The following is a 25051-nucleotide window of genomic DNA, read 5'->3' as shown; positions in this document are numbered from 1 at the left end:
TAGAGATTAAAAATAGGAATAAGGGGGAACTTTTCCAATTGATTAAAATAGACCTTCTTTTGAAATAGATAATTTAAAATTTCTAATCATTTTTCCCTTTGTTCACACTTTTCTCTGTAAGGTCTGTTTTGCTTTGGTATCTGAGATGGATTTTATCAGAGATTGTTCATTTAAATCTTTTGGTGCCAGAAAAAGGGAAAGGAGTCATATTATATTCCCAATATTTTTAACACTGCAGTAGGCCTTCAGTTGCCTGTGAGGAATAGGAAAAAATATATACAGACTGAAGCAGTACATGCAAGAACACATCACTGAACCTTAACTTAGCTGGTACCCTAGACTAATTGCAGATGCTATGAACTTGAGGAAATGTGTGTTTCCATTGAGGGGGGCAGAATTCTGTTCACTTTCTTTCAAGTCAGGCTTTTAGTTGAATTTAGTAAATTCCAGGTTGCTTGGTCAACCCTTCAATCTGATTTCATCTTGACTGTATCTTACAGAAATATTTTTGGACTGTGGGCAGTACCTGTGCTTATTATTTTCCATCTCCTCCCCACCCTAATCTATTCTCCACCTTTCTCTGTCCTGTTATTTTCGTTGTTGTTTTGTTTTGCCTGAAGAGGATGACCCCTATGTGCTGCCTCACCAGCCTGTCTCTCTAGCTGACTTCCAGTTAGGTCCAGCAAATGACAAGCACTGCCAGGATACTGGAGAGCAAGAGGGGAAAGAAAATTTGGGGTTTTTCTGTCCTACTTTCTTCCTACTTTGGTGCTGTGGTTCTGGCAATGGATTTTCCTTCATATCCACAGCTACTACTGGGTCCTCCCAACCTCCATGACTCCAGCTATCATATCACTGGGCTCTGGCTGGAGTAACATCTTCTCACTGTTGCCCTCAATATCCTTTATTGGTTCCTTATTCATACACACAACTTTCATTTATATTAAAGCCTCTTTAGTTGAACCATTTTAGAGGAATTCTAATTCCTGCCTTAAGTCTAATTAGTAATCTTCCCAGTTTTTTAGTATGCATACAGATTTTCTTCTATTTTTGTATCTCTCTGCTCATTTTACAGGGACTTTGTAAAAACTCAAATTATCATTTTGACCTGAATGTTCCTAATGCATTTTTTAAAGTACAGAGCTGAAAATGATGCATGCTTATAAAAATTCAAGCAATTCCCCCAAAAATGCAAGAGGAAAGAGCCTATAATTCTGCCATTTGGAAATTACTAGCATTAAGTTAATATGTAGTGAACATCATTCCATAAATCTTTCCCTTTTGTTGGGAGACAGTTCTCCATGGTTCTCTTGCATTTCTGCACATCTTGTAAGAGGCACAGGGTTCCTGTCCTGAAATGTAATCCATTGCATATGCAGGTGTGGCCCTCTTCACATCACCTTGTGGGAATTAGGGCTTGAGGAACGGATGCAAAAATGCTTAAACTCTGGTTACTGCAATTGCTCTGAGTAATAAGCTGTCCTTTGAGGTCTACTGTCAGCATCCATGAAACTGTGGCAAGCTAACTTGGTAGCTTACAAGTAGGGTAAGTTCTTGACAACTTTGGTGATAAGATGGGATACTGACAGACTTGGCTTTTTGAAGGATGATAGATAAGGATGTTGTCATGTGATCAGTTGGATTTGGGGGAAACCCATGGAAAATGGTAGTGAACACACTTAGTTGTATGGTAAATCAGGCAATAAATAGCCTTCCACTTTATTGCCTGTTAATGAGGGACAGTTGGAGAGGTGGTTGCAAGCCAGATGTGAGGAAGTAGGTTCAAAAACAGCTTCCTGAACAGTGCCCTGGTTGTTGTTAATTATCCTCCAGGTGGGGAGACCTCCTTGCCAGTCTGATGATCCACCTCAATCTGTTCCATTTTAACAATTACTGCTAAGATCTGTCCTGGGTAGGCAGAAGATTCTACTCTCTGACAACAGTTACAGAGATGCATACCTACACTAAAGATGACAGGATGGGAATTCATGAATGCTATGAGCAGAAACCGAGTGAATCATTAGAACTTTGGCTGGTTTGTTTGGGAGATGAAGATACAGACTGTGTGATACCTGTAAAGGAAGGGTGGCAACAGCTGGACCATCTTATGGCCAACTACTTCTGCAGTATATAGTGACAATCTTACATCCATTTCAAAACAACAAGAAGATTTCAGAGTTTTTTGTAGGGGGTTCTGGCTGCTATAAGGTAGTTTTGGCCCTCTTGGGGAGACTTCCCTGAAATAGACGAACTCTTGTGGGAAACCATACATAGGCATTAACTAGTATTCAGGCTCTTAGTGCCCTGAATTAGGTACACAAAATTGATGAACATGATCCACTAGGAAATTAGAAACTGACCCAAAGAAATATAAATTCTTGCAGTCAGCTCTGGTGTCCTGGAAAACTCCTTTAGCCCTTATGTTGGAATCAGGCAAGAAATTATGAGATGTCATCATGGTAATAGGACAGCAGATGCCCTGGATTGATGTGGACTGCACAAAGTAGGTCACTGCTGTGCTGCTGTGCAAACCAAGTTGAAGTCACCTGAGGACACACAAACCTCATGACCCTATCTAGAAAGCAGTGTGGTGACGGCTGCTGAGTCAAGGAATTCCCAAAGATGAAATAGATGGTATCAGCTATGAAGACTGTGCTGCCTGATATAGAGTGTTGGAAAGGCCAATAACATTAGAAGTTCATTTGGTTGAGCCATGAATTGCTGCTACACCACCCAAAATTAAACGTAAATGTGAAGTCTTGTTAAATGGCATGGAGTTGCTTTCTCCTTCTGCACTTCATGGCACCTCCCTTTCCCCTTATCTTAATCTCAGCTCTTTTAAGAAGAAACATGATTAGAGGTGGAGCCAATGTCTTCCCATCACTAAAGGGGAAAGAAGGCCCTAAATAGCCATCCAAGTTCACTGGGAACTTGTAGGGAAGGGCCCCAAACTTTTATGGCTCTGTTGGTTGTGGGTGCCCAAGTCTCTATCTTATCTGAACCTATAGGAGGAAAAGTCACTTGGATTCAGCTTATAGAATTTAGGCAGGGTTCACAATGGGGAAGGGAACTAACATGACCTTGTGGATAGGACTCTTTAGGTCAGTTGAATGTACTGTTGTTTCTACATCTGAATGTGTAGTAGGAATCATTGTGTTATATACTTGTTCGTGTCCATCCCATAAGTGCCAGAGGGATTGGAAGAGCTATATTTAGAGAGGTGCTGGTGGGAATTGTAAATCACTATCCAACTTGTCTCCCTGTGCCCTCCCAGATGGTCTAACAGAAAAATTATAGAATCCTAGGAGGACAGAGGGAAATCACAGCCTCCATTAAGAACTTAAAGGCAGCTGGGAAAGTAAGAGATGCGTTATCTCAGTACAGCATCCCTGTGTGGCCAGTGAGATTTGCTAATGGAGTTGGAGACTTACAGTGGATTAACACCAACTGAATCCAGTTGTTGCTTCCATATCCAAGCTATTCCAGATATTGTGACTGTAACTGAATCCACTGCCCAGACTGATGGCATTTGGTATGCTATCCTGGATGTTGCCAACACCACCTTTGCTGTACCACTGACACCTGAGGATCAAGATCAGTTTGTGTATGTTTTTAGTACTCCCCCAGAGGTGACTACTCACCTGCCATTAGCCAGCAGTGGGTGGGTCAGGATTTAGCATGAGTGCTTCTACATTCAGATTTCCACAGCTTTCTCTATATGGATGATATCCTATTGGTTAGCAAGTCTAAAGCCTTAATCTCAACAGCCTTGAAAATGGTATTATCACATTCCACCAGTGGAAGTGGCTAGTAAACCCTGACAAAATTCGGGGGACTACTTGCCAGGTAAAGGTTATTAGGACTATTTGGAAAGATTAATAATGTCAGTCCTCTGGCAGTCAAAAAAAAGCAAAACCAAAAACTGTTGTCTCTTTGCCCCACCCCCTCCTGCCAACACTGTAAAAGAAGGCCCAGCACCTTGCTTGTATGAGGGGCAGTACGTGCCTCACTTGGGCATTCTGCATGGTTCTTTATCTTGTCTAACCTACAAATCAGCATCTTTCCAGTGGGGCCCAAGCCACAAGCTGAGTTAGAAGCTGTCCAGCAAGCTGTGATACACTATCTTTGGGGCCCTACAATCCTTTTTTTAAAAAATAAATTTATTTATTTATTTATTTTTGGCTGTGTTGGGTCTTTTTTTTTTTTTTTTTTTTTAAATTCACTGAATTTTGGTTTTTTTTTTTTGTTTTTGAGGCTTTTTATTTATTTATTTATTTATTTTTGGCTGTGTTGGGTCTTCGTTTCTGTGCAAGGGCTTTCTCCAGTTGCGGCAAGCGGGGGTCACTCTTCATCGCGGTGCGCGGGCCTCTCACTATCGTGGCCTCTCTTGTTGTGGAGCACAGGCTCCAGACGCGCAGGCTCAGTAATTGTGGCTCACGGGCCCAGTTGCTCCGCGGCATGTGGGATCTTCCCAGACCAGGGCTCGAACCCGTGTGCCCTGCATTAGCAGGCAGATTCTCAACCACTGCGCCACCAGGGAAGCCCTGTGTTGGGTCTTTATTGCTGCACGCGGGCTTCCTCTAGTTGTAGCGAGCGGGGGCTACTCTTCGTTGCGGTGCGCGGGCTTCTCATGGCAGTGGCTTCTCTTTGTTGTGGAGCATGGGCTCTAGGCGCATGGGCTTCAGTAGTTGTGGTACGCAAGCTCAGTAGTTGTTGGCACATGGACTTAGTTGCTCCGCAGCATGTGGGATCTTCCCAGACAAGGCCTCGAACCTGTGTCCCCTGCATTGGCAGGCGGATTCTTAACCACTGCACCACCAGGGAAGTCCCCCTACAATCCTAATGACTCCTTTGAGCTACAAATCTCTGTGCTGATTTAGAGCCTCTGCCTGAAGACCTCTCTTGGGGTTTTGGACTTCTTCTCCTTTGGCACGGGTACCAGGTTTACCCCTTTTGAAAAGCAGTTATTACCTTGATTACCTAGTACCCAGAGTTGCTGAGCTCTTGTCAAAAGTGAACACCTTATTTGTATGGACTCCGTGACTCTTCGGCTTATTATTCTTATTTTAGGATGGGTCAAGTTGGACCCTGCAACTAACAAGGTGGAAAGGGCCCAGTAAGCCTCGCTTGTCAAATGGAAATGGTATATTCAAGAACACAGACAGCCTGGCCCCAGCAGTATCTCAGCTTTTCATGAAAATGTGGCAATTACACCTTTGGGAAAACCTTGTTCCTCCCTCTGCCCCTGAAGAAAATCCTTGGCTCAATGGGGCTTTTGCCGTAAATAATCAAGTCCTTTGTTTCTGACCCAGGAGTCTTCTGCTAGCATTCATGAAACTGTAGTAGGAGAGCTTCATAGCTTGTAAGTAGGTAAAATCCTAGAACCTGTACCGTTCTTGATAGTTTTGGCAATGAGAATGGGATACTGACAAGAGACAAGACTTTCTGGAAGAGGAAGGAAAAAGGGCCCCTACAGGCTGGGTTAGGGAATGTGAGATTTCCTGGATTTTAGTAGCAAATGCTCTCACCCAAGTGGTGGTGATGGTGGGGAAGGGGCGAGCAGTAGGGTTCTTCCACTTATCCTACCTGTAAATAACTGTTCAGAGGCTGAGTGGTGAGAGACAGGATTTTAAAAAAAGAAAAGAAAAACACCCAGTGAGCTTTATTTGTTGCTCACTCCCCTCTGGGGATGGAGGTGAGGGTGGGGAAGAAAGGGATGACCTCATTTGCTTTCAGGAAAAGGCCCTGTATCCTGGGGGAACCTTCCTGGGAGGTGAAGGGCACATAGCTGTACAGCTCTGTTGGATATAGGCCCCAGAGACTCCAGCGTGGAGCTGTAGTAGAATGTGCCAGAAGGAAAGGAGCTCCTGAGCCCAGAGGCACTCTGGAAGCAAGGAGGTGAACAAGGGGGGAGGGGTTCCAGCCCTGAGATAAGGGGTCTCCCTGCTGCTCCAGCTGTCCGCCACAGGCTAACCTCCCTCACACCCTTGTTCCCCATGCTCCCAGTCTGGAAATAATAATCTCCTGATGGCTAGTGTAGCTGTTGTAGCCGCTAACATTGTAGGTTAATCTGAAATCAACTGATAGCGTTTGGGCAAAACTTGCAGTGTGGAGAAAAGTTATGTTAAAGTAACCTTATGGGTAGGGCCTTCTCTGCTGAGTCCGTGTACTGTTGTTATATCTCTCACTGCCCACTGTATATTGAAATTGATGTATTGCATGCCTATACTGTAAATATTCATAAAGTGTCAAGAGGGAATTCTCCCATTCAAGGCACCGCCATGTGTAGATAAGTCCTTGCCATTTGCCACACGTGGGTGGATCAGGATTTAAGTAAGTGCCTCCACCCTCTCATGTCTAAAGATATAGATGATGTCCTGTTGGTCAGCAAGTCAAAAACCTCAGTTTCAGAGGCCCTGACTGTGGTGGTGTCCCACCTCTACCAACAGAGGTGGCTGATGATAAACCCTGACAAATTCAAGGGCCTGCTTGCCAAGTAAATTTTCTTGAGACTATGTGGGCAGATTCACAATGCTCAATTCCTTTGGCAGTCAAAGAAAAAGTGCTGTCTCTTTGGCCACCCACCACCTAAAAGGAGGCCCAACATATTTTTGAACTCTTTGGGAATGGGAGATTATATGTACATCACTTTGGGCATTCTACTTAGCACTTTATGTCACCTAACTTGCAAATCAACATGCTTCAAGTAAGGCCTAAAGCAGCAGGCTTTTCTGGTCAAATGGTAGTAGCATGTTCAGGAGTGCATCTGACCTGGTCCTAGCATCATTTTGGTTTTGTATGAAAAAGTGGCAGCAACCAATTTTGGTGGAACCTTATCCTTCATTCTGCCACCTGAAGCAAAGCCACTGACTCAGTGGAGCCCTGGATTCACAGATGTGCTCCTAAATACCTGGGCCAGGTTCACTCATGGTTCAGATAAGCTGAACATTGGGCTACTGTGGCTGTTCAGCCTAAAGGTCAGCCATGCAGAATCAAAAATGGATGTGGTTATTCCACTCAGCTGGACAGAACTCTGGCCAATACTCCACTTTAAGAACCTTGTTACATTTTGCTTACTCTGGAGCTATTTCCAATGGTCTAGCTACTTGGTTTGCCATTTGAAAAACTACAAACTGGCAGATTAAAGACACCCCTCTTTGGGGCTGCAAACTATAGAACCAAATTGCTGCTACTAAAAGACCCATCTGGGTCACTTGTGTAGATGTACACAGTAAGGGCATATGCTCCGTGAGACTGACTAGAATCAAGCTGCTCATTGAGCCTCTCCTCCACAGATTGCCCCCATTGCTGTTTGGATTTATCATTGTACTGGACATGACAACACATCCACCATCATAGCTGGGCACAAAGTAAAGATGTCAACTTTGGTAAAGTTTCTGATGCAGAGGCTGCCGCTGCATGCCAGATTTGACTCCTCAAGAGTTGACCCATATACCTTGCAGTGAGAGAGCTTACATTGCATGTATCCCACCTGCTTCTAACAAACACTGGACTTTGGGCTCCTTTTGAGGGTAATTGGTTGACAATTTTTCAGTTTATGTTGTTACTTTCAGTCCAGTCAGACGACTTCAGTTACTCTATTGTAGTGCTTGAAAATGTTCTTGGTCGTGTCTTTGGCTTTCTGGCTCATTTGCAGTCTGAAAACAGTTTGCAAAAGCCACTGTAAAAAGGGCTAATAATTCTAACAAACATTTAGAGACGAACTAACACCGATCCCTCTCAAACTATTCCAAAATATAGCAGAGGGAGGAACACTCCCAAACTCATTCTACGAGGCCACCATCACCATGATACCAAAGCCAGACAAATATGTCACCAAAAAAGAAAACTCCAGGCCAATATCACTGATGAACATAGATGAAAAAATCCTCAACAAAATACTAGCAAACAGAATCCAACAGCACATTTAAAGGATCATACACCATGATCAAGTGGGGTTTATCCCAGGAATGCAAGGATTCTTCAATACATGCAAATCAATCAATGGGATACACCATATTAAAAAATTGAAGGAGAAAAACCATATGATCATCTCAATAGATGCAGAAAAAGCTTTTGAAAAAATTCAACACCCATTTATGCTAAAAACCCTCCACAAAGTAGGCATAGAGGGAACTTTTACATCAACATAATAAAGGCCATATATGACAAACCCACAGCCAACATCGTTCTCAGTGGTGAAAAACTGAAACCATTTCCACTAAGATCAGGAACAAGACAAGGTTGCCCACTCTCACCACTATTATTCAACATAGTTTTGGAAGTTTTAGCCACAGCAATCAGAGAAGAAAAAGAGATAAAAGGAATCCAAATCGGAAAAGAAGAAGTAAAACTGTCACTGTCTGCAGATAACATGATACTATACATAGAGAATCCTAAACATGCTACCAGAAAACTACTAGAGCTAATCAATGAATTTGGTAAAGTAGCAGGATACAGAATTAACACACAGAAATCTCTTGCATTCCTATACACTAATAATGAAAAATCTGAAAGAGAAATTAAGGAAACACTCCCATTTACCACTGCAACAAAAAGAATAAAATACATAGGAATAAATCTACCTAAGAAGACAAAACACCTGTATGCAGAAAACTATAAGACACTGATGAAAGAAATTAAAGATGATACCAACAGATGGAGAGATATACCATGTTCTTGCATTGGAAGAATCAACATTGTGAAAATGACTAATGACTATACTACCCAAAGCAATCTCCAGATTCAATGCAGTCCCTCAAACTACCAGTGGCATTTTTCACAGAACTAGAACAAAAATTTCACAACTTGTATCGAAACACAAAAGACCCCGAATAGCTGAAGCAATCTTGAGAAAGAAAAACGGAGCTGGAGGAATCAGGCTCCCTGACTTCAGACTATACTACAAAGCTACAGTAATCAAGACAGTATGGTACTGACACAAAAACAGAAATATAGATCAACGGTACAGGATAGAAAGCCCAGAGATAAACCCACGCACATATGGTCACCTTATCTTTGATAAAGGAGGCAAGAATATACAATGGAGAAAAGGCAGCCTCTTCAATAAGTGGTGCTGGGAAAACTGAACAGCTACATGTGAAAGAATGAAATTAGAACACTCCCCAACACCACACACAAAAGAAACCTCAAAATGGATTAAAGACCTAAATGTGAGGCCAGACACTTAAAACTCTTAGAGGAAAATATAGGCAGAACACTCTATGACATAAATCACAGCAAGATCCTTTTTGACCCACCTCCTAGAGAAATGAAAATAAAATAAAAAATAAACAAATGGGACCTAATGAAACTTAAAAGCTTTTGAACAGCAAAGGAAACCATAAACAAGACGAAAACACAACCCTCAGAATGGGTGAAAATATTTGCAAGCTAAGCAAGTAACAAAGGATTAATATGCAAAATTTACAAGCAGCTCATGCAGCTCAATATCAAAAGGACAACCCAATCCAAAAATGGGCAGAAGACCTAAATAGACATTTCTCCAAAGAAGATATACAGATTGCCAACAAACACATGAAAGGATGCTCCACATCATTAATCAGAAAAATGCAAATCAAAACTACAATGAGGTATCACCTCACAGCGGTCAGAATGCCCATCATCAGAAAATCTAGAAACAATAAATGCTGGAGAGGGTGTGGAGAAAAGGGAACCCTCTTGCACTGTTGGTGGGAATGTAAATTGATACAGGCACTATGGAGAACAGTATTGAGGTTCCTTAAAAAACTAAAAATAGAACTGCCATACGACCCAGCAATCCCACTACTAGGCGTATACCCTGAGAAAACCATAATTCGAAAAGAGTCACGTACCACAATGTTCATTGCAGCTCTATTTACAATAGCCAGGACATGGAAGCAATCTAAGTGTCCATCGACAAATGAATGGATAAAGAAGATGTGGCACATATATACAATGGAATGTTACTCAACCATAAAAAGAAAAGAAATTGAGTTATTTGTAGTGAGGTGGATGGACCTAGAATCTGTCATACAGAGTGAAGTAAGTCAGAAAGAGAAAAACAAATAACATATGCTAACACATATATATGGAATCTAAAAAAAAAAAAAATTGATCCCAAAGAACTTAGGGGCAGCACAGGAATAAAGACACAGACATAGAGAATGGACTTGAGGACATGGGGAGGGGGAAGGGTAAGTTGGGACGAAGTGAGAAAGTGGCATGGACATATATACACTACCAAATGTAAATAGCTAGTGGGAAGCAGCCGCATAGCACAGGGAGATCAGCTCGGTGCTTTGTGTCCACCTAGAGGGGTGGGATAGGGAGGGTGGGAGGGAGACGCAAGAGGTAGGAGGTATGGGGATATATGTATATGTATAGCTGATTCACTTTGTTATACAGCAGAAACTAACACACCATTGTAAAGCAATTATACTCCAATGAAGATGTTAAAATTAATTAATTAATTAATTTTTAAAAAGGGCTAATAGTGAAGATGTTTAATGGGCCTTTTATGATCCCCACCATCCACACGCATCTGGTATTGTTGACCATTGGAACATCCTGCTAAAAAAAAAAAAAAAAAGACTTAAAAAGATTTCTGACTCTACTGTTCTCACCTCCTCCTCTTCCATGGGAAGAGGTAGCTATATAACCCTCCAGGGAATGGAAGGTTATATAGATCTGTTTTGAAAACCTGAGATTTCACCTTGACCACTCCTGGGCATGATGCTTCTTTTTTTCCGCTAATGGCAAATCCAAGTTGGCCTGCATTGTACACTCTCCATGTGGCAGCCAAGCCAAAAGGGGCTTAGGAGATTCAAACAACCTGATTCAGCTACTTACATTCTCTTATTTGATTGATATTGTGCTAAATCGTAAGAATAATGACCACTTGGTTGATCACACTGCTCTCCCAGTCCTCCTACGGTGGCCCACACAGGCCAATGTGGGGTGCATAGTGGGCCTCTGTAAATTATTCCCTTTTGGGTCTGACTCTTCTGGATGAAAGGTCTAGATGACATTAGGAAATGGTTGAGGAAAAGGTGAAGTTGTAGCCATCCACAAGCTCTTCTCTCTGCTGAGGTTCTGTAGGGTAATGTTAGAAGTCTGACTTTTCTAGGCCTTCTTATTTCATTTACTTTTTCCTAAATCAGAAGATACTGGTAAGAATTCTAGGCTTTTGTTGAGTTATTTTCGTTCCTCAGAATTTCTTCTAGGGCTGGAGGTAGGGTTAGGAGCCAGGTGATTTTGCAAATCACACTAGCATCCCTTGTGTCTTTGCTTGGCTGCCATGTTTTGAAGTTAAAGAGAAAAAATTGTACCCCATTCCCTATTAAGTTGCTGCTTATGAATTTATTATATTTTGTTATATTTTGTTTCATTAGATATTACTTTGCTTTCCTGATTTATTCTCCCATTTTTACCTGGAAGTTTCTATAATTTAAATGCAGGCTCAATAAATGATTTCTGGGTTTTAATGAAATTAAACATTTCCCTATATTCAATTGAATCCAATTTCCTTCCTGAATAGGGGGAAAAAAAACTTCCTTAGCTTGCTTCTTCTTCTAAAATTAGTACTGTCAGTGTCCTAATACTTGTTATTAATCTGTTCTGAGAACCCATTACACTTTTTCATCGCTCCCTTTACAATATATTTGTCCTGTTGTGAAATATACATGCAGAAAAGTGCATAAAACGTGAGCATTTTAATGAGTAATTGTAAAGCAACAACCATTGTAACCACTACCCAGATCAAGAAATAAAACAGTGCAATTACATGAAAAGCTCTCCCTCAACCACGTGCCCTTTACTGATCACAATCCCATCACACCCTCTCCAGAGATGACCACTATCTTGACTGTTGTGATAACATTTCCCTACTTTGTAGTTTTACGACTTATTTTTACATTCCCAAATGACAGTTATCCATGTACTTTATTACATTATTGCTTATTATTTTCAGCATTAAATTTGTGAGATTCAGTCATATCTTTGTATGGATGTATTTAAGTAATTTTCATTGCTATAAAATATTCAGTTGAATGGAATACAATTTAAATGTGTCAATGTAACTTATTAGTCCCACCCATTTGGCACTCGGGCTTAGTTGCTCCGCAGCATGTGGGATCTTCCCGGAGCAGGACTCGAACCCGTGTCCCCTGCATTGGCAGGCGGATTCTTAACCACTGTGCCACCAGGGAAGTCCCAAAGCTCTGGTTTTCTTGATGGGGGTTTTCCATTAAGTCAATCCATCTGCTTTCCTATTTTCCAAACTTTCTCAACTTTCTGGATCTTGGTGTGTTACCTTACTGATTTCCAGTATTCCAATGGGATTTGTTAACCAAAATTTCAGAAATGGAGACCTGATTGAAATAAAACGTGTTTATTTGAGGTTTGTTAGGACTGCAGCCTGGGAGACACATATTCAAGCACTCGAATTGTGTTCCACTGGACTACAAAATGGAGGAGACTTATAAAGGCAAAAACTGCACAGTTACATTTAGTTACACGAGTTGTTTATCAAGAATTATGATTGGAGCAGCCAAGAAGTAAGGGTGCTTGTTAAGTAAGGATTGGTTGGGGTCTGAAATGGTTGCATAATTACAAGGGGAGACCTAAAGACCATAAGTTTGCAGCTGGCAGGTATTGTTCTGAATACTGCCGGTGGTGTCCTTGGGTCTGGTACAGTTCAGAGAAAGTTCAGGTTTTCAGTGGTGCAGAGACCACTGAATGAGACCAGATCATATCTGAGACAAGATCCTCAATGGCCACCTGACTCTGTTTTTGTATGCCTGAACCATGATTACTCCGTTATAATTTCAATTTGTCATCAGATTTTTCTTTTGGAAATATTATTTTCTGTTAATTTACTGGAACTTTGGCAGGTAGGAGAAAGTAAACGCACATGTTCAGTCTACCATCTTGAAGCTCCTGTATTGGCTTCTTTTTTTTGTCCTTTTCTAGCATCCTGATCATTTCCCTCTCATATAACTATCCTGGATTTTTTTTTTTAAGGAAGCAAGTTGTTTTTGTTTGTTTTTTAATTAATTTATTTACTTTTTATTTATTTTTATGGCTGTGTTGGGTCTTCATTTCTGTGTGAGGGCTTTCTCTAGTTGTGGCAAGCAGGGGCCACTCTTAATCGCGGTGCGCGGGCCTCTCACTATCGCGGCCTCTCTTGTTGCGGAGCACAGGCTCCAGACACGCAGGCTGAGTAATTGTGGCTCACGGGCCCAGTTGCTCCGCGGCATGTGAGATCTTCCCAGACCAGGGCTCGAACCTGTGTCCACTGCATTGGCAGGCAGATTCTCAACCACTGCGCCACCAGGGAAGCCCGAGATCATATTTTTTTCTACTACTTTTTCTTCCACTTCCTTGTCATACATATTTCATTTATTTTTAATTTTAATTTTCTACTAAATTCATTTAAGGCAATAAACTTTCAAATGTTAGAATTTAAACTGTTTTTAAGGGAGATTTTGGAAAATTCAGGCAAAGAAAAACAAAATGAGCAAAGGAACAGGTGTGGAAAAGTACGAGATATATTTCTAGAATTCAGAGTTAGACACATTTTCCTGGAGAGAAACTATAGTGGGGAATACTGAGATACTTGCAGAAATTATTTAGAGTCAGTGTGTGAGGGCAATGAATAACAAAACGTGGGAAGCTGCCGAAGATTTAAGAATAAAGTCATGTTATTAACTGCTTAATATTAATGAACACTTAAACCAAAAGTATTATGAAAGCGTCATTCATTGAATTATTTTAACTAACTTGATATATAATGAACCCCCTACAAACTAAAGGAGACAATGTGTAGGAAAGTGGTTGATAGTACTATGTTCTGCAAAGAGATGGTATCAAGTTTTCTCTAAACATTATGATGTTTTCAAAGCACCATTGTCTTTCACTGCAGTCTTGATTGTGTGGTAGTAGGAGCATCAGATGAAAATTTAGGATGCCTAGGATTTAGGCTACTAATCATCTGGTAATTTAGGGCAATAATTTCAACTGCAGATTTTTGTGTAAAACAAAGAGTAGGACGTTATTATCTCTAAAGTGTCATCCATCTCTAAAAAGTCAGTGGGTCTGTGATTCTATAATTGTTCCTATACACCTTGATTTAGTACGAAGTGTTTCCTTAGGCAGTAAGTACCCATTTAACAATTACAGCTTGAGAGTCATTGAAAATGCTATCTCAGTGTAATATCAGATGCTATTTATTATCTAAAGCATTTCACAACCTTTTAAAATTAGATTACATTTGTTCTAACAGTTCTATTTTCTTTTCCACTTTTGTTTCTGCTTAAAGTTGCTGAGCATTATTTTGATTTTACACATTCAATAGGGTGAATATTATGGTGTCAGGGAAGCTAAGATTATATACATTTCTGATATAAATTTCTTTTGATTATAGGCAAATTATGGTAGTTATGAGAAAAATACTTATTTAGTTTTTAAAATGTTTAATATCTTTAATAACTATTGAATGAATAAAATTATTTTGGGAAATATCCTTTCATTATAAGCAGTCTAAAATTAAAACTTCTCTTTTTATAAGGTGGCGTTTTCACCAAAAGAATACATTTCACCATCTTTCAAACCAGAATATATAGAATTCAAACCAAAATATCAGGTGAGTACTGAGTTTTCTTATCCCAATATCAATTATACTTAAATACTAGGTTTCTCTAATACTTTATGTAATTCAGTGGTTCCAAAACCAGACTACCCAGAGGAAACACTCACCTATCTTTACAAAAATACATATTCCCAGGTCCCACCTCTGACCTAATGAATCTCAGTTTGGAAATGGAGCCTGGGAATCTGTATTTCTCAAAAAACAAAACAAAACAAAAAAACAGGGATTCTTATGCTGTCACCTGGGTATCAATTAGCATTTGAAAACCATATGAACTAAAACAAATACTAGGCTGATTATTTCACGTTTTGCTTTTTTTAACTGGATAATAGAGAAGTTGTATGGACAAAGAGTTTGAATAAGAGACTTCGTTTTCTAGGCTATTTCAATAATAGAACAGCCTGATCCCAGAGCTTACAAAACTGCCTATGGCTATTACACTGACATTTCACTGTAACTGAGAATTTTTTGTACTGTTCTCTACCATTTCTGAGGCATATATAATATTTATCAAAAAGCAAGTTTCTACTGTAACATGCTAAGGACTAGGTGGAACTCATCATCATTGTTAAAACTCTCAGATTTAAAGGCAGATGATCTGTGTTCCCAAGTCACTCTTTAGAGAATATTTATGATACTTTTAATGGAATATCTACTACTTGCTTTGCATTTAAAAAAAAATTACCCACATTGCTACTAAAATATTTATATGGATAGGACTTAGATCTTAATGTTAGCCTTTGTCTAAGCAAATGGAGCTAACACTGGAAATCGAGTTCTTAAACAAACAAACTATTGATGAGTGCCTTTTAAGTGTTTAAAAATATTCCAGGTAGCAAAAAGCTCTTGAACACAACATAGTATCAGAATTAGGAATCTGAAAAATTTGCATTAAAATTCTCATTATTATTCCAATCTCAAATATTTTAAAATAATTAAAGTTGGTTTTCTCTTTGTAGAAGGTACGAAGATGAACAGATAAATTGGCAGATTGCTCAAAGAGAATTAACTAAAAATTTTATTATAAATTTAAAACAAATGCTTCAGAATTTCTTACCTTTTTTTTTTAAATATTACAGTTCCAGAAATTCAACATCAAGACTGGTTTTGATCCTTTTCTAAGGAATATAAACAACAAAATGTCAGTCAGAAAAAGGAAAGACCAAGATATGTTCAAATGTAGAAATATTTTAAGTGCCGAGGTTATAGAGCATGAAGACCAAGATCCTCCTTACCCAACACATTCAAAACCTGCAAGCCCTGCTAATAAAACCTGGCCCCATAATCTTGATATCATCGCAATAAAGGGTTTAGACACTAAGAATAAGTTAGCCAGTGATCCTGGTATCACCGCACTAAAGACTTCAGACCCTAAGAATAAGTTAGTCCATGATCCGGGTATCATCACAATAAAGACTTCAGACACTAAGAATAAGTTACAGGAAAGGCTACCAAATGTATCTTTACCAAACTTTGAGGGAGAATCATCAATGCCTGGAAAAGTAAATGTAAATAAATGTTGCCGCTCAAATTCATTAAGTCTTACTTCCCACATAGAAAATTTAAAACAATCAATGGTGCTCAAGTTAATTTTAAGTAAAAATCTGCAAGACCTTTCAGATAGATTATTTTCTACACCTGAAGTTTCTGTGGACACTGAAGCAAGAAAGAAAAGTCATAGTTCTCCACTTCTGGCTCTTCATGATGAACGACCAAGTAGTTTAGAAGGCAAAGTATTTGAAAAAACTCACGATTTAAATAGCTGGCTTTCAGAAGGAGACATTTTAAATTCAAAGTCTCTTTTAAATCAAATAATTAAAGATATTCCCACAGATTCACTTTCAGAAGGTGGACCAGGAAATTCTCCAGAGGTAGAAAAGGAACCTGTCTCTGAAAAACACTTAGAGGCTGGTGAGATAGATTTTCCAATTAAAAAAAAGAGTAGTTTCAAAAAGAAACATTTAAAAAGTGAGGTATCTAGCTCCAAACCAGATTTGAAGAGCCTTGTATATGATTATGTTATAAAGCAAATATTCACTGCACCGATCTTCCCAGAGTTGGGGAGAGGAGTGAAAGAAACGAATGAGACACAGATAAACTCACAGAGTCAATTACCCACAGCTTGGGAGAGTTCGCCTTCCAATGTTCTAGTTCACTATGAAGAAAACAATAATGAAATAGAATATCCGCCGGCCAAATCCGTTATAAGCCAGATAATACAAGCATTTCCTGTAGATACTCTTTTAGAATCGGGGATAATCAAAGTGATAGAATTAGATAAAGAATACCAGAAGAGTTTTTTGCTGTATACAGAGACAGCTTTTGCTGAAGAAAAGCCAAAGGATTCCACAGAGTATTATTCAGAAATCAGAAGCAAAACAGAACCTCTTTCAGAGCAGAATACACCCATCATTCACAAAGAAACCACTTCTTTTAATGGAGTTGAATTCATAGACAAAGGCCAAAATAGATCCCCACAAGATTCAAAATATCAGTCGACACCAGATAAAAAAACAGATTTGCCAAGTAATGGTCAGAGGCTTGATAGAGAAGAAAATGATCTAAGTTCTACTTTAGAAAATTTAAGTAACGCACTAATGGGTAAACTTAATAACTCTGAGGTAGTAATGTTAAAATCCTTTTTGAAAAACACATTTAATGTTTTTTTCAAATATAGTCAGTCTAAAAGCAGACAACCAGAAAAAGAATTAGAAAGACTAATTGAACATCCTTTTCCAAGTCTGACAGAAGACCTTGAAGAAATCGAAGAGAATTTTGATAAAGTAGACAAATTGGACAGAAAACCTATTTTGAATCCAAAGCTGCGTGTATTTCTAGAAGAACTCTCAGAGTCAGAAATAAAAAATTTAAAATCTGAATTAAGTAAACATATCCAGCATTACCTTGTAGAAAGGCTTTCAGAATCAGGACATATCACCAAAGAGGACTTACCAAAAATCTATCAAAATCTGTATTTGATGAATGAGAAAGTAGAACCAAAAGGGCAAAATATTTTTCTGGAGAAATATTCAGAAACTGTAAAAGAAATCATGTCTTTTGTAAATAATTTTAATCATCATTTCATAGACAAACATTTGGAAATAAAGCTAAGATCTTTTTTAAATGAAATTCTCCAAAACTATTTCCTAAAAAACCTTTCAGACAACAGTTTATTTAAAGATGCAGAATCTGAGCCTATACACTCAAATGTATCTTCTCTAAGAGCTAAAAGTGCCTCAATATCTTTTCATGAGTTAGGACAAGATATTTCAAGAGGGAGTTTTGGTAGTAGGCTTGAAATAAACATGAAATATCCCTTAAATAAATCTCTACAAAACTATCTTATAGCTTTATCAGAAAATGAACGCTTAGATCTAAAAGCTGATTTAAGCAAACACCTCCAGAGCCTTTTTATAGAAAAACTGTCAAAATCAGGACTAATCACAGAAAGGCAATTAGAGGGGATAAGCCGGCATATAAATTTGGTTAATTCTACTTCCACACCATTAAAATGTATAAAGCCAGATTTGTCTTTAAGAGATGAAAATCAGTTTGTGGAGGACCATTCAGAAAAGCAAAATAAATATTCAAAAATTGCTCAGAAAACCACTTTACAAAAGCTTTCTGAAGATAGACTTGTAGAAACAGAGTTGACCAAAAAGGAAGAAAAGGAACATTTTTCCTTAGAGAATATTAAAGAAAGTCTATCAATAATTCAGGAACAGAAAAGATACTATCCTAAGGAAGCAAAAATACTGAGTTTAATTAAAGTACAACCTTGTTCCAACAAAAATACCCAGGCAATTCCAGTAAATAAGTCATCAGAAAGACTTACAGATACAATGCCTAAGAAACAAAGGAAAGAACACGGTTTCATGCAGTTTCCTCAAGCAGAGAACTGTGGTTTTAAAACAGATATACAAGACCCACATAGTTGGAGTGGTAAATCAAAAATAACTCAATCAAATGCTTGCTTTGAAAAGACACTGAAAATGAAGTCCCTTGACAAAAAGGAGCACAATAACACCTATAAATTGATAGTACAGGAAAAACCTGAAGCAGTACTGTCACCGTATCCAAGAATTCCTAATTGCAAGATGCCAAATGAAGATGAGGAATACGTAAACAAACTCACTTTTCCTTCCAGGCAAAGTAATACTCTAACTCGCCTCAATGCAGAGGCTGGAGAGAAATCAAAATTAGAAGACCAGTATCATCAGAGATTGAAAGGAAATAATAACAATTATAGAAAACAACATTTAGTAACATTTGCACGTTACAAAGAAGAAATACAAACTCTTTATATAAAACCAAACAAACTTTGCAACAAAAAATGTGCCAAGGTCCCTGAATCACAATTGCTTAAATATAAAGTTTTGATAGCTGAGAAAAACTCAAAACCATCCCTCTTCCTGGAAGTACTAAAGAGAGAAAATCTAAAGCCCAGGGTTCAAAAAGAAAGAGACCATGTCAGCAAACAAAAAAAGTCATTTAACAAGATAGTTAGTATATTACCAACCACACTGCCCACCACAGGAATTCTTCTAAGAAAATCTGTTCCAAGGGCATTGCTTCATTGGACTGCAAGAAGAACTATACACGTAATAATGTTTTTCTAAGTCTTTTATTTCTGTATTTGGCAAAGTTCTGTAGATAATCTAGAGTGTATGTGTCTGCATGCAAGTATGTATGTAACCTTAACTGCCCCAGGATAAACAGACCTCCAAATTTTAAAAATTCTTCTGACATTCAAATATCACCTCACCTCATTCAAAAGGCAATCAGAAAATCAAGGGAATGTTAACACATTTAGTGCCTTTATGTAAAATAGATAAAGGGGACCCCCCCTGTCTAGATCACGAATTAGAAAAAAAGCACTCTTTCCTCCGGGCCGACTCTAGCGGCTGACACAGCCTGGACAGGGTACACAGCTCTGTCTACGGAAGACTGGCTATTTCAGCCCTGACTGACCCCTCAACCAGGGGCTGTTGTGCAGGCACAACCTGTACAACCATTGGCAGTGGCTGTATACTACAGAAAGGCTGGGATTGTCTTTTCATGCAGATATAAGTATAAATATATAGTCTTTTTGCAGATCGCTGAATTATCTTTGTTTCAGTAAACAAATAAACTAAGTTCATATTATGTGCCAGTTAGTCTGCTAAGCCTTAGAGATATGCAAAATTTACAATCTCTTGAATTATGAATTGTAAAATTTTAATTTAGCTTCTACTCTTTTCTCTTTCATCACCACCCCTCTGCCATCTGCTGAGAAACATGGAAATTCAAATCTATTTTTAATATTAACATAAAACAATTAGGAAGGTAAATCTGCTACTAGACGTTATATAAACCATTCAAAACAAAGTTAAAACCTCTAGGAATGGAAGGGGCTTATTTTAATTTTCTGGAACACTGCTCTTCTCTATTAGCATATATAGATAGGCATGACCCACAGTTGGGAAAACTCACAAATTCTAAAATGATATTATATTGATAATTTGATGTGCATAACTATCTTTGAATGAGAAAATAGATCTAATTTCAGAATAGTTGCTTTGAATTTGTTTTCCACAGCAAAGCAAATGATTACCTCTAGTAAATAGTAAAGCAAACGTGTAGCAGGGTAAATATTATCAACATACTCTCAACTTTGGATTTCTCTTTTCTAAATTCAATAATTTAATAATGAGTGTGTGTGTGTGTGTGTGTGTGTGTGTGTGTACAGATGAGGAAAAGGAAGTAAAAGATGGGTTCATAGTTTATGAAAAGCAAAGACTTTCTGAAGTTCCCTCAGATAAGTGGAATCTTTATTATCACTTTTCCAAACAAAATAAGAGATTGTGTTTATGTTATATGGTATGGGATCATATAGGATCTCAGAACCTTTATCCTAAGAATGGATAAGGGAGATAGTTATATTTATTTCCCTCTGTCAAACCAACAGTACCTAAACTTTTCTCTCTAGTAAAATTGACAACAGAGAATTGAGTGGTAAGAGGGCATTTTTCAGATCATCAGAAAGACTCGCTCATTTGATTCTCTAAAATCCAGGAAATCTCCCAAAGCAATCAAAGTAGAAGACAGGGAAATTGAGTTGTAGGAGCTTCCAGAAAAATAACCAGTGGTGTGGGTCTCTGTGCCCTTCTGCTGTCACTCTAGTAATCAGTTATATCAACTGTCAAGTAAAAATTATATGCTACTCACCAATGTAGCAGAAATTCCCTTAATAATTGCTTAATAATTCCCTTACCTAATTGCTTCCATGTACATAAGATGGAAAAGGAAGAATGTTTACTTGCAAACCCAGGCAACAATATGGACTCTTCATACCTCCTTCTTGGTAAATCTTCTCTCTCTTGCTGCCCTAATTCTTCTTAGTTCTGCCTAAATTCCTCCTACCTGCCAATTCTATTAATCTACTCCCACCTTCTCACCAAATCAAAGCAGGCCCATTCCCTTGGTGTGGCCATCTCTGCAAAGCATTAAGCGACAAACTGCTCAAACTGCAGAGGAAACTAGTTTACACTAATTTGAGAAATGACTAATAACTCCATACCCTCTTATGGGCACTTGTAGATTATTATATTTTTTAAATAAAATATAGTCATATTATACAAATTTGAAAAAAAAGAGAAAAGGAAAACTAAGCCCATAATCCCACCACCCTAAAACAACCATCATTTTAAAAAATTATTTTGGTGTATTTCCTTACAGTTATTTTCTTAAATGTTTTACTTGTTTAGTCTCAGAATGTACACAAAAAGTTTTAATATTTTAGTATAAACATAACCATATTCTTCAATCCTAACCTCTGTATGTGTGTGTATATAAATATTAAAGAAGGTGTTTATTAACTTTTAAAGAATGAATGTTTGGATGATTTAAAAAGTAAAATATAAGAGCTTATAATTTATGTTTGTTTGGGGTTGGGGAAGAGATATTTTAGAAGAGGAGAATTATAGGAGGGCTGTCTTTGCCTAGGAGTCTGACCCCTGAGGACAGGTCCCCTAAGATTTCTGGTTTTCAGCTTCATATCTTGCATACCTTTTGAAAAACAGATCCTTTGAAACAATAAGATTTTTTAAAGTATGGTTTTTAAAGTATCTGATGGCAGGCATTGAATGTAGGGTCTGAATTTGGAGACTGCCTATAAAACATTTGACTGCTCTCATTCTTTGTTGATATTACAAACTTTAGTCCTTGTAAGTCTAAAATGTACTTTTAAGAAACCTAACTCACCAACCTGATCTTTTATTTTAATATTTAGGATTGTTCGGATAGAGTTGAGGATTTACATGTAACTTCATTTAAGCATCTTGAAAAAGCAAAATCAAGAGCAAGGCTTTTAGGAAAGAGCCCAAATGATAGCCATAATCAGTTAAAACGCTCTGCAAGACCGTATACTGCTCCAGAGGTTAACAAACGAGAAAGCTACACTGGAAAATTTACAAGTCCTCGAATGGTTTCAGCAGGCTTAGTTCATATAAATGATTCAGTCCCAGATTATGAAATCCATAAAATGCGGCCAAAAAAAAAATTAAAAGAGTATATTGAAAAACGTTCGCTCATTTGTGATATTATCCAGATGTTAAACAGTTCAGAATGACGTGTGAGGCCAACAGTCAGAATGTCATTTCTCCAATTAACAAAATGGTTTGGAGATCTGTCCTTTTATGTGATAGAAGTCAGTAACCAAATTTCATCTTGTTAGAACCATTTTGTTTTAATTAAAATGAAAAAGAAACACTTTTGATGTAAATGTGTTTTGTTTATGAATCTTAGAGAACCTCAGAGATACATAGTCATTAGTGAAGTTTTATTTCCCAACTTTTCCCCTTTTTCACTATTCTCTGATTTTCCAAATCTTTGCTATGCCCTAAATTATCCCTGACCACCCAGTGTCAGGGTCTCTATTTGCAGTTATGTATGTTCAGCCTTTTGTTATGAATATACTTTAACTCTTCAGCTCTAGATTCAACAGTATGCAATTCCCTGGGCCTATAGAACATCTATTAATTTCAATATCATCTGATATTACAACTTTTTACACTATAAAGATAATAAAAAACAACTTTCATACTACTAATTCCTGAGGCTTCTAATACACTGGAGTGACTTTCTAGCTTACTCGAAAAACTATGAGACAGCCTCTTTAATAACATGAAACTCAGGAATAAACTGTATAAAACAAACTGCATTAAAAATTATCTAGCTAAATCAGCATAGGATTTAAATTAAGAGACTTTTGAGAATTGGTTCTATTCTTATCAAATACAATATTTGAATCTTGCTGAACTTTGGTTCACTCTTGAGGAGTAAGAATTTCAATTTATAGAATTTTTGTCAGTTTCCATTTTTCTACCATAAATCATAAAGTTTATGGAGTTTAAATAGAATTGGCTGATGGAAAACATAATTTCTGATCATTCATTTAATGCCATAATCAAGGTAGTAATTTGGGGGGGGAGACCAAGAATTTCTAGTAATTCTCAAAGTTGCCAGTACATATATCAATCAGAGTGTGACTGGGAAAGCACAATTACCTCTGGATCTTTCAAGTAGAAGGAACACAGGGAATTGGTTTCATGGGTGATGGAACCAAGGCTAAGAAACTAAAAGGGATGATATGGCAATCCAGAGATTGGCAAGAGCAGAAAGTGATAGCACCCCTCAGATAGGACATCAGGAAGAAGTGGTGTGACCAGTGTCCTAAAGCCAGAATACAAAGAAGATACAGCCACTGACAGAGACACCACAAGAAACAGGGGAGTGGGGAAGGGGGTGAGAAATAACTATGTTTCTTCTTTCTCATCCTGCTCTCTAATCTCCTGCTATTGCCTCCCTGGAAACCAGAGAGAGCGAGGGGGCATGGGAAATGTAGTTCCCAGTGAAGCAGAGCAGAGGAAAAGTGGAGAAATGGATTTGAGAGCTAACAGGCAACTAACCAACAGTACTTATGGGGAAAACCATTGATCTAGCTTGCAGTAAAGGAGGAAATATTTACTAGATGGAAATCTCAAGTCACTTTGCCTCATTAAACTTTTAACAGCAATATTGTGACACAGTCAAAAATTTCCTACCATGGAAATAAAATTAATATGCCAAAGATTTTGCTAAACACTACATTCTCATGAATAAGACAGTATTCTCAAGGAGTCCACAGTCTATTGGGACATAAACACAGAAGTAGTTATAGTAGAGTTGTGTAAATGCTGTTGGGGAAAGTACTATAGAAACTCATGGGAGGTCATTTTGGCCAAGGTGAATCCTTCAGAAAGCAGATACCAAGATGAGATTAGCCATGTACAGTAGGCAGAATAATAACCCCTCCCCCAGCAACATACAAACATCCCAATCCCAGGAAACTGTGACTATGTTACCTTACATGGCAAAAGAGATTTTGCAGCTATGATTAAATTAATGATCTGGAGATGGAGAGACTATCCGGGATTATCTGGGTGGGCCCAACATAATCAAAAGGATTTTATAAGACAGAAGCAGAAGGGTCAAGTCAGAGAGAGAGGTGTGATCACTGAAACAGAAGCTGAAGTAATGCTGACCCGTGAAGCAAAAGAAGGCAGGTAGCTTCTAGAAGCTGGAAAAGGCAGAAAATTCTCCTCTAGAGCCTGCAGAAGGAATGTAGCCCTGCCAAATCATTTTACAATTCTGACCTCCAGAACTGTAAGATAATAGACTTGTGGTGTTTGAAGTCATTACCACGTTGTGGTAATTTGTTAACAGTGATAAAAAAATAATTGATACAGCATGCCAGGAGCCTATGGTGCAAAATTTAAGGCATTCACTGTCAGGGTGAGGCTATCAGGGTGAGGCTATCAATATCTACTGGGATGGTTAATTTTTTGTGTCAATTTGACTGGGCCACAGTGTGCCCAGTTACATGATCAAACAGTGTTCTGGGTCTTTCTGTGAAAGCATTTTTGGATGAAATTAACATCTAAGTCTGTAGACTGAAAAACCAGATTGCCCTCCTTGATGTGGGTGGGCCTCATCAGTTGAAGGCCTGAACAGAAGAAAAAGGCTGATCCTCCCCTGAGAGAGAATCCCTCCTGCCTGACTGCCTTCACACTGGGATACCAGCTTTATCCTGCTTTTGGAGTCGAACTGAAACATCAGCTCATCCTAAGTCTTCAGCCTGCCAGCCTTCGATTTGGAACTACACCACTGCTTCTCCAGCTTGCCTACTCACCTTGCAGATCTGGGATTTGTCAGCCTCTATAATCATGTGAGCCAATTCCTTATTTAAAAAATCCATTGGGGGGATGGAGATCAAGATGGCAGAATACAAGGACATGGAGCTCACCTCCTCCACAAATATATAAAAATAATCTATACGTGGAACGATTCTCACGGAATACTTACTGAACGCTGGCAGAAGATCTCATACAACCAAAGCTG

The 25051-nt window shown here is 38.4% G+C and overlaps 3 protein-coding genes across 5 annotated transcripts in view; 2 read left to right on the top strand and 1 right to left on the bottom strand.

Annotated features, from left to right (window-relative positions):
- The window catches only part of LOC309663398 (cation channel sperm-associated targeting subunit tau-like), a 92935-nt gene extending 67926 nt beyond the window's left edge, over positions 1-25009 (top strand). Inside the window, exons 13-14 of the mRNA XM_082467402.1 lie at positions 14552-14626; positions 21903-25009. Of these exons, the coding sequence (XP_082323528.1) occupies positions 14552-14626; positions 21903-22241 (414 nt within the window). The 3' untranslated portion in view covers positions 22242-25009. The remainder of the gene's footprint in view (positions 1-14551; positions 14627-21902) is intronic.
- The window catches only part of STRADB (STE20 related adaptor beta), an 89868-nt gene that overhangs the window by 36398 nt on the left and 28419 nt on the right, over positions 1-25051 (bottom strand). For 2 of the 3 annotated variants that reach the window (XM_082467223.1, XM_082467222.1), the window contains exon 11: positions 15690-15750. In XM_082467223.1, the coding sequence (XP_082323349.1) occupies positions 15699-15750 (52 nt within the window). In that variant the 3' untranslated portion in view covers positions 15690-15698. Of the gene's footprint in view, positions 1-10472; positions 13658-15689; positions 15751-25051 lie in introns of those variants that run through there. The other variant, XM_082467224.1, reaches the window with a different exon arrangement.
- On the top strand, positions 15757-22008 carry LOC309663262 (cation channel sperm-associated targeting subunit tau-like). The gene has a single exon (XM_082466991.1). The coding sequence runs from the start codon at positions 15772-15774 to the stop codon at positions 19249-19251; it is 3480 nt and encodes a 1159-aa protein (XP_082323117.1). The 5' UTR covers positions 15757-15771; the 3' UTR covers positions 19252-22008.

Source organism: Balaenoptera physalus (genome assembly GCF_965194825.1).
Source record: "Balaenoptera physalus genome assembly, chromosome: 6".
NCBI lineage: Eukaryota > Metazoa > Chordata > Mammalia > Artiodactyla > Balaenopteridae > Balaenoptera > Balaenoptera physalus.
This window is presented reverse-complemented; position numbering and strand designations above follow the sequence as displayed.